Source organism: Mobula birostris, chromosome 4 (assembly GCF_030028105.1).
Source record: "Mobula birostris isolate sMobBir1 chromosome 4, sMobBir1.hap1, whole genome shotgun sequence".
Classification (NCBI taxonomy): domain Eukaryota; kingdom Metazoa; phylum Chordata; class Chondrichthyes; order Myliobatiformes; family Myliobatidae; genus Mobula; species Mobula birostris.
This window is the reverse complement of record NC_092373.1, coordinates 83,683,732-83,695,878: the sequence shown is the minus strand read 5'-3', so window position 1 is coordinate 83,695,878 and position 12,147 is coordinate 83,683,732. Positions and strand designations below refer to the sequence as shown.

Sequence of the window (12,147 nt, the reverse complement as noted above, 5' to 3'; positions counted from 1 at the left end):
CTATGTATATATAGCCTCTGTTGCACAGAACAATATGGTGAAGGGTTAAACTGTGATTGTTCAATAGAAAAATTATAATCAGCTCGGCAATTAGTCTGCTTTCCCATAAAGCAGAGAGGGAGACAGTGAGGGAGGGGTGGGAGTGTTGGTTTCACAAAGGCTGTAAACTCCATTCTTTCCATTCAATGGAGAATGTCCCATGGTCTGACCCAAGCCAACACCCAGAGCAAGAAAGTATTTTAAAGAAGAGGATATCTTCCTCAGGGCCTCAGTGGGCTCATGCTGTGTTCAGGGTGAAACTCAGCTACTCACTGACTTGTACCAGGTCCCTGCCACCAGTATTTCACTTACTTTCAGAAAAGGATGTTGGACTTGCCCAGGAAACATAGATGTGATCACAGCTTGATTCAACTTGGATTTAGTTATTACCTCTGAATTCCTCCTCCTCCACCCCCCTCCCTCTCACCACCTATCGCTGAGTATCTCACAGTGAAGAAGAGGCAAAATCAGGAAACATTAAGCTTGAATTTAGTTGGTATGGGGTCATTGGTTTATTATGGTCCTATGTACTGAGACACAGTGAAAAACTGTGTTTACAGGCCATCCAGACAGGCCTGTAAAGGCAAGTTCATTCCTTACATAAGTACAGTGAGGTGGTACAAAGGGAGAAGAAAAACAGAATGCAAGGTAAAGTGTTACAGTTACAGAGGAAATGCAGACGGATAACTAACGTGTTACAGTTACAGAGGAAATGCAGATGGATAACTAACATGTTACAGTTACAGAGGAAATGCAGATAGATAACTAACGTGTTACAGTTACAGAGGAAATGCAGATAGGTAACTAACGTGTTACAATTACAGAGGAAATGCAGATAGATAACTAATATGCAAGGCTCATGATGAGGCAAATTGAGAGATCAAGATTACAACTTTTTTGTAGAAGAGGTCCATTCAAGAACCTTGTAACACCAGCGTATAAGCTGTCCTTGACAGCACACACCAAATGCTGGAGGAAATCAGCAAGTCAGGCAGCATCTATGGAAATGAATAGATAGTCAATAGTTTGGGCCGAGACCCTTCTTCCGTCCTTGAGCCTGTTGGTACATGTTCTGAATCTTTGACACAACAGAGACTGCAGAAGCTGGCAATCTGGATCAATACACACAAAATGCTGGAGGAACTCAGGGGAGTCAGGTAGCACCTATGGAGGAAAATAAACATTCACTGGCTGCATCCTGATGAAGGGTCTAGGCTTAAAAAGTTGACTGCTCATTTTCATTCGTAAATGCTGCTTGAACCACTAAGTTCTTTCAGCACTTTGTGTGTGTGTTGTTCTGAATCTTTAGTAACTTCTCCCCTATGGATGGGAGGGGGAAGAAGGCTGAATGACTGAGATAGGAGGGATCTTTGATTATGTTGGCTGCATTCCTAAGGGATTAGGAACTGTAGCTGGCATCAAAGGACAGAAGGCTGGTTTTCATTAAAGACTATTCTCTCTTCATAACTCTGCAATTTGTTTTTGCCTCAAAGGCAGCATATCCGTAATGAAAGGTGTGCTAAGATTGTTGTGACTGCACTCATCCAGAAATGTCAAGTCCACTCTTACAGTTTATACTGACCGTTTGTTTTACTTTCAGAATGCTGGGAGATGTGCTGTTCAGGTAAGAAGATATCTGAAGCAGTTGAAATTTGAAATAGATTGTCTCCCTGTTGTGAACCGGCCCGCCCTCCCCATCATCCTTAATATGGGTAACTGTCCCAACCCCCCAAGTTCACCAATGACACAGCAGCGGTGGGGCTCATCACCAACTACAATGAGACGGTCTACAGGGAGGAAGTGGAGGAGCTCAAGGCCTAGTGTCAGGCGAAGAAGCTCTTCCTTAATGTCAACTAAAGAGAGGTTATTGACTTCAGAAGAATACTCAGCACTGGGACCCCACTTTATATCGGTGATGCAGCAGCGGAATCTGTGAGCAACTTCGAGCTCTTGGGAGTGCACATCACACACAACCTCTCATGGTCCCAGAACACATCCTACACAGTCAAGTAAGCTCACCAATACCTCTGTTTTCTGAGGAGATTGAAGAGAGCCGGACTTTGCACATCCATACTCACGTCTTTCTACAGGTGCACAGTAGAGAACATCCTAACAATCTGCATCACTGCGTGGTAAATAAACTGCTCAGCAGACAGTAAGGCTCTACAACCAGTAGTCAAAACCGCCTTATGCATCAATGGCACCAGCCTATCCACCATCAAGGACATATATACAGAAAGGTACAGTAAGATCATGAAGGATCCCACCCACCCTGCTCATGGACTGTTTGTCCCATTGAGGCTACGTAGTATCCATGCCAGGACCCCCAGACTCAAAAGCAGTTATTTTCCCTCAGCAGTAAAGCTGATCAACACCTCCACTCACTAAAAACCCCCAACCACCACTACTTTATCATTTCTTGTCAGAGTCACCTTATATACAGACACTCCTGTATCTACCATCACTTCATGTACATGCAATCATTCTACAGTACGTGTATAAATTATCTTATGTATTTATATTTATTGATTTTTAATTGTTATTGTGTTCTTTATCTTCTGTGTTTTTTGTGCTGCATCATATCTGGAGTAACAATTATTTCGTTCTCATTTACACTTGTGGACAGGAAATGACATTAAACAATCTTGAATCCTGAGTTTCAGTCGAGTTACCCTACAATTTGAGGAAGCTCAGTTTCATCCGTTAGATTTTTGTCCCTCTGCTTGACATAAAATAGGAAGGTTGTCCATCATAGAAGTCATTCACTTTGAGTGTTAAATATCTACCAGTATTTGTATTGTCACTAAAAACAATCTCCAATACATCAAATCCTCACAGACTAGAGATGGATTCAATACCAAGGAATTAGACTGGATTTATATGAATGCAACTCTGAACCAAAATTATTCAAGGTTCATGTGGAATAATTGGATTAAGACACTGTTTATGACCACTTATCCTGTTGTTGTCTACTGTCTGCCACTCATGAAGAACAGATAGCTGCTTCGTGACAAAGCTGAGAAATATCACTGTACACATCTTGGATAATTCCCCCTCTCAGGGGAAAATTTAGGGGGCAAAAGCCACATCAATGTGACAAAGTAAAGCAACATCAGCATCTCCCCTGGGCCTGAATGAGTCACTCTGACACAATTTTGTATAGCAAAGTGCACATGTCAAAACCCAGCACTCCCTGTCAACAGAGAAAGATTCCTTTCATTCAGTGTCAAAGTTGCCCATGACTTCAGGAAGTGAGTGCTGAAGATCTATACCCGATATCTCAGAAAAGTCCATGAAGCTTCCACACTGTAACAGTCCTTTGTAAGCCCACTATACTATCCCTACAGATAAACGAGAAGATTGCAGACAAGATGTGCCTTCTCAGCAATTCAGGACTCATGATTAAAGCACAGATACAGAATGTCATCTGTCAGTGAGAGGTTTGTCTGAGTAAACTTCTGTCATCTTGAAACAACTAGGAATGAAAACACACAGACAGTTTGCTTTGACATCACTGACCTCAGCCTTGCTCTGCCTCCTTCTGCTGACTTCCTCTTCTAACACTGAAATACGAACAGAAGCATTCTAAAGCCCGTGTGCCTGTCATTTCCCTCTTAGCCCCAATCTCCTTCGTTCTCCACGTATCCCTTCACGCCCTGACTAAATCAAGAATCCATCAACCTCTACCTTAAATATACATAATGACTTGGCCTCCACAGCCGCCCATGGCAATGAATTCCACAGATTCATCACTTTCTGGCTAAAGAAGTTCTTCCTGATCTCCATTCGAAATGGACGTCGCTCTATTCTGAGGCTGAGTCCTTTGGTCTTAGATTCTCCCGCCATAGGAAACATTCTTTCCACATCCACTTTATCGAGGCCTTTCAAAATTCGATAGGTTTCAATGAGATCCTCCCCCATCCCCACACCATTCTTCTGAATTCCAGTGAGTTCAGGCCCAGAGCCGTCAAACACTCCTCACGTGACAAGACTTTTAATTTTGGAATCATTTTTGTGAACTTCCTTTGAACCCTCTCCAATGACAGCACATCCTTCCTTAGATAAGGGGCCCAAAACTGCTCACAATATTCCAAGTGAGGCCTCACCAGCACCAAATGAACATATTGTTTACTTACTCTTAGCATCTCTCTCACTCTCTCTCACCCTCTCTCTCTGCCTTTCTGCTCTGTTTCTCCTTCTCTTATTTATTGTATTTTACAGTCTCCTTTTGCCTAATTCAGTGCTGCAATTTCCTTCTCTCTGTGTGTATTTTGTGTTCTCACTCCCTGGATAAGTGTTGGCAAACATTCAGATGTACAATGTGTAGCACGTGGAGGGGTTCATTTCTTTGGAATGAAATACGGCGGGGCACAATGGATTAAAAAATGAAAGATTGAATGGAAATCCTGGTGATATTGTCCAAAGCAACAATTAAGAAAACTGGGAGGATTTTGGAAATGTGAAAAATATAGCCAAGGTTAACCATTCTGAGATATAAACAAATTATTGAAGTTTCTGGAAAAGAGCAGAGGCAGTAAACATGGGCCCACATAAGAAAATTATAAGATGGCAAAAATGGTAAGGAACCGTAGATATCACAGAGACATCTCTGTCAATCAAGAAAAAAGAATAGAGGAGACAGGAACCATGTACCAGTTAGCAGATAAGAGTTTCTTATTCAACATCTGAAGTCCTGGGATTGCGAATTACCTTAACATTGTACTGTGAATGATGAGTAGAGGTTCACCTTATATGTGAGTGTGGGTCTATGATGGAGGGTGAGGGAGAAAGTCCCTCATTTTATGACACTATTTCTCTTTGTCTTAGAGCCTCTTCCCTCCTCCACTGGCCTTGTAGAATTATCCAACCCTCCCACAAACCCCTTTCTTTCAGACCTTCCAACTTCCAACTTCAAGGAATTCTGCAGATGCTGGAAATGTGTGTTGCTTGAACTTCCAACTTCTCCTTCTCTGGGGATAGCTGCCCACTTTCGCAGCCCTGTCCAGGGCCTATTCTCCTGACCCCCATTCATCTGATTCCCATTCCCCCACACCCCTGTGCTGTACTGTTCTATGTCTCTACGAGTGGGACAGTCATCGTGGGGGGAATGAAAAGAGTGTCATTCTCCTTGTAGAGTGTGTCAGACCCCTAGCTCAGGGAACGTGGAAGTAAATCACGGGAGATAGTGAAGGGAGAGGTAGATTTATATCAATAATTTATTTATAATATTTATAGATAAATGGGGAACTAAGAGAAAAGAAGTGGATTTGATTGTATTGAATATGGGAAGACTGGAGAGGCCACGGCACTTCCCATCGCTTTGTGTTCTGTCCTTGATCTGTTGCAGATCCTTCAAGCACTTTAGAGGTATGATTTTACCTGATTTGTTTCTCCCTTTCAGTGACGTCGCTGTGGAATTACCTTTCATGCTCATGAATCCCCCACAAGAGGCCTCAACTGGTGAGCTACAAATATATTACAAATTAGAATAGCAAACACGCAATGCGTAGCATGAGTTCCTGATAAATCTAAATTCTATCCAATGAATGAGACTGAGAAGTGCTTTGGTTCATTGAGTAAAGTGGTTTGTAACAGCAATAAGGGGAAAGGGCCTTTCAAGATGGTGCTGGAGCATAGTGATTCATTGCAAGCTGCTCCCTGCAGATCTACTCGTTACTCCTACTATAGCAGCAACTTCAGTCCATAATAACAGTGTCTAATTCAAATGAGTGAAGAGGATGGAGCTTAATCCATTGAAAATCTCTGGAACTGAAATGAAGTCTGTAGAAATGAATAGGAAAGAGTTGAACTATTATGAGTCTGCATTCTGAAATAAATGGAGATGCTCCTGTCCACTTAAATCCTATTTTAATCCAGGTCTTTCCAATTCAGCTTAAAGGTTATAACATTAGGATACAACAAATAAAATGAAGAATAGTCGTTTTGGCTTCTTGCACTAACTTCACCAGCCACTGCTGATAAATTACTATACCTCAGGGTCATTTTCCTGCACTCACTCCATATGCTATGATCGCATGTCTAGAAATTCATCCACTTTTGCCTTGAACCTACTCAACATCTGAGCTACCTTATGTCGCAGAGATTCACTGCTGGGATAAGCCATGCTACCTCCACCCTGTCAATTCATGGAAGAATGTTTTCTATTACAATGAGGTCGCCTTCCATTCTTCTAAATTCTGGAGATGATAGGCCTGGTTTGCCTCTCTCTCCTCATAGTACCCCCTTCTTGCCTATCACCAGAATCATTCTGGTGAACCTTCACTGCAATCCCTCTAACTACACAGTTCTTAAGGAATGGAGACCAAGTCTGGACACAATAATCCAGCTTCGGTCTCACCAGGACCTGATACACCTGCAGTAAAGTATCTATACTCAAATTCTCTTTCAATGAAGGTCAGCTTACTTTTTGCCATCCTTTTGCCTTCCCAATTGCTTCTTATACATGGAACTCAGAATAGTACAGTACAGGAATGTCCAAAGAAATTAATCCTATCTGCCAGCCCAAAATCCTATCTCTTTGACATCTTCATATGTCCCTCTAAAGCCTCTTAAATGCCACTATCATGTCTTCTACCAGCCATTCCTGGCAGATTGTTACGGACACCTACTGCTCTGTTTAAAAAAAAATGCCCTGCACATCTTCCTTAAATGTTCCCCTCTCACCTTAAATCTAAATCCTCTAGTACTGACATTTCCACCACAGGAAAGAGACACTCACCATCTACCCTACCTATGCCCTCTCATAATTTTATAAAGCTCTATCAGGTCTCCCCCAGTCTCCAACAATCTGGAAGGCTGTACCTGGCGGTTATAACTAAGATGTTGGTGTGAAGTAGTCAGATAAAAATGGATAAGGTTTCTAAAGATTACTGAAATGAATGAGAAATCTGAGAGGAAATGGAGCAGGTTTAATGGTTAAGAATGAAATCACATCAGTGATAAAGGAGGATATTGTGATTGTCCTTTATAAGACACTATAAGTCTTTGAATCTTTTGGAGCTTACAGCAGATCATAGACTTAGCTCTGACATTGCCTGAGCATCAGAGACGGAACAGGGATCATGGGTAGCACTTGAGGAATTGGTAAGTGCGACTAAGTGATGACCCACAGTCTCCCCTTTTCCAGCCACAACCATCCACCATATTTACAGACAACTTAGAAACCACACAGACACAAGAGTGCGGGTACTGGAAATCTAGAGCAACATGCAAAATGCTGGAGGAACTTAGCAGGTCAGGCAGCCTCCACGGAGGGAAATGAACAGTCGGTGTTTCAGGCTGAGTCCCTTCCTCAGGAATGGAAAGGGAGACAGCAGAAGCGAGAATGAAATGATAGGAGTGGGGGAGGGATATAAGCTAATAGAAACACAGAAACATAGAACACCTACAGCATAATACAGGCCCTTTGGCCCACAATGCTGTGCCAAGTAGGAATTACCGAGGGTTACCCATAGCCTTCTATTTTTCTAAGCTCCAAAAAGCTGATGGATCCAAATGAGGGGGAAAGGCAGGAGGAGTCAGGGAGGGAATGACAGGAGCAGATGGAAGGTGACAAAGGACTGGAGAAGAAAGAACCAGATAAGAGAGGACAATGCACCATGGAATAAAGAAAAGGAGGTGGGGAAACAGAGTGAGGAACCTGAAGCTGAAGCTGATGGGTATGTCATGAGAGCGGTAGAGGGGAAAGAAAATGGGGCCAGACAGTTAAGGGGAAACAAAGGTAGGTCTTTGAGGGGGTGGGGGGATTAGAGGGGAGTGGTTACTGGAAGTTAGAGAAATCGAATGTTGATATCTTCAGGTTGGAGACTACCAAGGTGGAATATGAAGTGTTGCTCCTTCACGCTGCTCCTGGTCTCATCATCACAGTAGAGGAGGCCATGAACAAACATGTCAGTGTAAGAATCAGAAATAGAATTCAAATTGCTGGCTTCCAGGATATCCTGGCTGTTGCAGTGACTGCAGAGAAGATGCACGACAAAGTGGTCCCCCTATCAGCATCAGGTTTGCTGATAACATGGTGAAGGCCAGCATTATAAGCAGTGCAGAGAGGAGGAAATTTCACAGAATATGCAAGTGGTTAAAATTAATGTGAGGCTATCCATTCTGAATCTTAAAAGAAAGAAAAGGATACTAAGTAGCTGGAAGCCAAGATTTGAAAGAGAATACTTGGAGCATGACAACATTTCATGCAGATCGCAAAAAGGTTAATAGAATGCAGCCCCAGATTCAAATTTAACTCAGGTGCTGCCTATGCAGAGTTTTCAAGCTCTTCAGAACCATGTAGTTTTTCTCTAAGTGCCACGGTTTGCTCTCATATCCCAAAGACATGTTTGACAGGCTGTTGAATAATGAGAGAAAGGTTACAGGGAATTAAATGATTGAAGGGGATGGGTGGGTTGAGCGATGAGAGAAGAGTGAGCGTGGAATCAATGGGCCAAATGCTTTCTTCAATATTGTGAGGAGATACTGGAAATAAAAATCTAGAGTCATTTTTAGGAAGGGGTAACATAGCTTTTGAGGTTAATTGGTGATTTGATCGCAGATCTTAAGGTATTATGGAGAGCTAAAAGGGAAAACAAAAAAGAAAATATTTAAAAATTATTATTGGAGAGTATTCTTAGAGACTGGATTTACGAGTATTTGGAGAAGCATTGAGATATTGGGGATAGTCAGCATGCTCTGTGAAGAGCAAGTCATACCTCACGAGCCGGATTGAATTATTTTGAGGAAGTGACAAAGCACATCGCTGAAGGTAGAGCAGTGGATATGATGTATATGGATTTTAGTAAGGCAATGGTAGGCTCATTCAGAAAGTCTAGAGGCATGGGATCCAGGGAAATTTTGCTGTGTGGATACAGAATTGGATTGCCCATAAAATGCAGAAGTTGATAGTAGATGGGAGTATTCTGCCTGGAGGTCAGTGACCAATGGTGTTCCACAGGAATCTGTTCTGGGACCCCTACTCTTTGTGATTTTTTTTTAAATGACTTGGATGAGGAAGTAGAAGGGTGGGTTAGTAAGGCTGCAGATGGCACAAAGGTTGGTGAAGTTGTGGATAGCAGGAAGGATTGTTGTAAATCACAACAGGATATTCACAGGATGCAGAACTGGATTGAAAAGTGGCAGATGGAGTTCAACCCGCAAAAAGGTGAAGTGATTCACATTGGAAGGTCAAATTTGAAGGCTGAATACAGGGTTAATGTTCAGGATTCTTGGCAGTGTGGAGAATTGGAGGGTTCTTGGGTTTCATATCCCTAGGTCCCTCAAAATTGCCACGCAAGTTAGTTGGTCTGTTAAGAAGGTGTTTGGTGTGCTGGCCTTCATTGGTCAGGGGATTGAGTTCAAGAGCTGTGAGGTAATGTTGCAGCTCTATAAACTCCTGTTTAGACCACACTTGAAATACTGTGTTCAGTTCTGGTCACCCCATTAGAGCTTCCTCACCTGTCCATCACTTCCGTTTGGTTCTGCTCCTCCTTCCCTTTCTCCCACATTTCACTGTCCTCTCCTATTATGTTCCTTCTCTCTATCCCTTCACCGCTTCCTCTTATCACTTCCCAGCTTCTTACTTCAACCCCCTCCCCTCCACATCTTGCTCATCTCCCCCCTCACTTAGTCTTACCTATCATCTGCCAGCCTGTCCCAACCTTTTTCTTTTGACTTCTGCCTTCTTCCTTTCCAGTCCTGATGAATGGTCTTGGCCTGAAACATGGACTGTTTATTCCCCTCCATAGATGCCGCCTGTTTTGCTGAGCTCTTCCAGCATTTTGTGTGTGTGATTGAGAAAATATTTCTGTTCACTGACCATCTGGAGCTAGTGATCATAATCTACACATTAGAGCCAAGCCTTTCAAGAATAAAGTGAAGTTAGCAAACATTTTCATCTGGAAAGGTTGAGAAAAGTTTAGAACTCTCCCAAAAATTGCAACTAACCCTGCAGAATTGTTGTTTTGGTGGGTTTATGTTAATGAAAGGCATGAATAACATTGGGGGAAGGCCAATATTCTGAATGACTCAGTACTGGTCATAATTAGCTATAATCTCAATGAATGGGAGAACAGCTTTGAGGGGCCACATTCAATGGAATGGATGCAAAAAAGGACGTTGGTCCATTGGTTTTTCATTTCACATGGTGGGATGGGAATGAGTAATCTTTTGGAATTAGACCATGCGATATAGGAGCAGAATTAGGCCATTTGTCCCATCAAGTGTGTTCCGCCATTTCATCAAGGCTGATCCAAATTTTCCTCACTCAGTCTCACTCTCCTGCCTTCTTCCTGCATCCTTTCATGCCTTGACTAATCAAGAATATATCAACCTCTGCCTTAAATAGATCCATCATATGATAAGCCTTTCAATCCCAGAATCTTTTTCATGAATCTCCTTTGAACCCTCTCCATGTCAGCACATCTTTTCTTAGATAATAGGCCCAAAACTGCTCACAATACTCCAAGGGAGGCCTCATCAGTGCCTTAGAAAGCCTCAACATTACGTCTGTGCTCTTGTATTTGATGTTGAGGACTGAGGTGGAATCTTGCCTATTGAAATTCTCTTCAATTGTTAGTCACACCGTTGGTGTTCCATTTAAATGTCAACACAAAGGATTAGAATGCAATGTAAAAGAACAAATAAGATGCTCTGGTATATTAAAAATTATGATGCAATAACTTGTGAAAGTAAATGCTGACCAGTGGGATCGAATGAGATGTGGTATGTGTGGAGAAATTTAAACACCATTACCAAGGTTGGGAAGTTGAAGTGTTCTGATATCCTATACTGTTACGTGGTTGTTCTACATGTGTACATTAATATTTTACAAATGAATCAGAGACATTTTCTTATTTTTTTATGCTTCCTGACATTTGTAAATCAGAAAGTGTGTAAGTACAAACTTATATTTCTTTGCATATTTGTCTGATGCGCAATCCTGAAAACAAGCACCTTTTCTGCGTTCACTGTAGCCGCAGAATTGTGAAATTAAAAATGGAAAAGGAACGTTGACATCCTTTCCCAGAAGGATACAATTGAAGATCAGAGACCTTGCAGTAAACTCAGCCAATGTCTTTGTTTGCATTTCCTGGTGATTAGAATTAAATGTATTTGTTGTAATATAAACAGCTATGTTTCTTTATATTTCTTTTCCAACAGATAAGCTGCTGTTGACTCTATCTTACTTCATCGATGCTGTCACATTCACAGAGAAAATGGCTCTGTGAAAATATTTGACACTAAAATTAGGAGATTACGTTGATTAGGAAAATTTGTGCCAATATGAGCATAAGCATTGGAAATACAAGATAAAGGAATGACCTGACAAAGATCGCCAATATTTTGACAGTTTGATTACGCAGATGTGAAACTAAACCTAGGACCCTATAGGCATGATAGTTACTGATAAATTCAATGAGACATTCAGGAATTTAGAAGAGTGAAGGATGATCTTATCAAAACGTTCAGCAGCATTACAGAGTAGATGTTGAAATGTTTCCATTAGTGGGAGAATCTCAGACGAGGTGACATTTCACCAGCCCAGAGGGTTGTGGTGGCTGGATCATCAGGGGTATTGAAAAAAGCATGTAAATTATGGAATATGGGCAATGGGGAATTAGCACAGAATAGCAGATGTGGCAAGTCAGCCAGGGGCACATTGTATGGCAACACAGTTGCATGAAAGCAGGTAGGTGCAGGACCATTAGAGGGAGCATCACAGGAAGTGGGGACCAAGGAACATGGATCAGTTTAAAGGTTAACCAGTAGGAAATTGAGTGTTGGGCAAGTCATGAATCAGGAGATAGCACTGTGAGGACATGAGTTGAGAGCTCAAAGTTACCAGTTTACTGGTAAATTTAAAAAGTAACTTGAGGGGAATTCTAGAGTACTCATGTTTGGCTCAGAACCTCCTCAGAGATGTCTACTTTAAGTAGCACAGGAGAAGATTTTATGGATGCATCAGAGGCATGCTTCTGTAGGAGTGGCTGACTGAAAATCCCCAAGTGTCATCCTGACACCTGATGTGACATTGACGGGGCACTGTACTTGTCTTAAATGCATTTGGCAGTGGACTCAAGGAGGAGACTTGTATATAAGTTC

At 42.0% G+C, this 12,147-nt stretch overlaps 1 protein-coding gene across 1 annotated transcript in view; it reads left to right on the top strand.

Annotated features, from left to right (window-relative positions):
• Window positions 1–11,273, top strand: part of LOC140197040 (beta-arrestin-1-like) — a 45,185-nt gene extending 33,912 nt beyond the window's left edge. The window contains exons 12-14 of the mRNA XM_072256971.1: window positions 1,640–1,663; window positions 5,441–5,499; window positions 11,206–11,273. Coding sequence (XP_072113072.1) covers window positions 1,640–1,663; window positions 5,441–5,499; window positions 11,206–11,273 — 151 coding nt within the window. The remainder of the gene's footprint in view (window positions 1–1,639; window positions 1,664–5,440; window positions 5,500–11,205) is intronic.
• The last annotated feature ends 874 nt before the right edge of the window (window positions 11,274–12,147 follow it).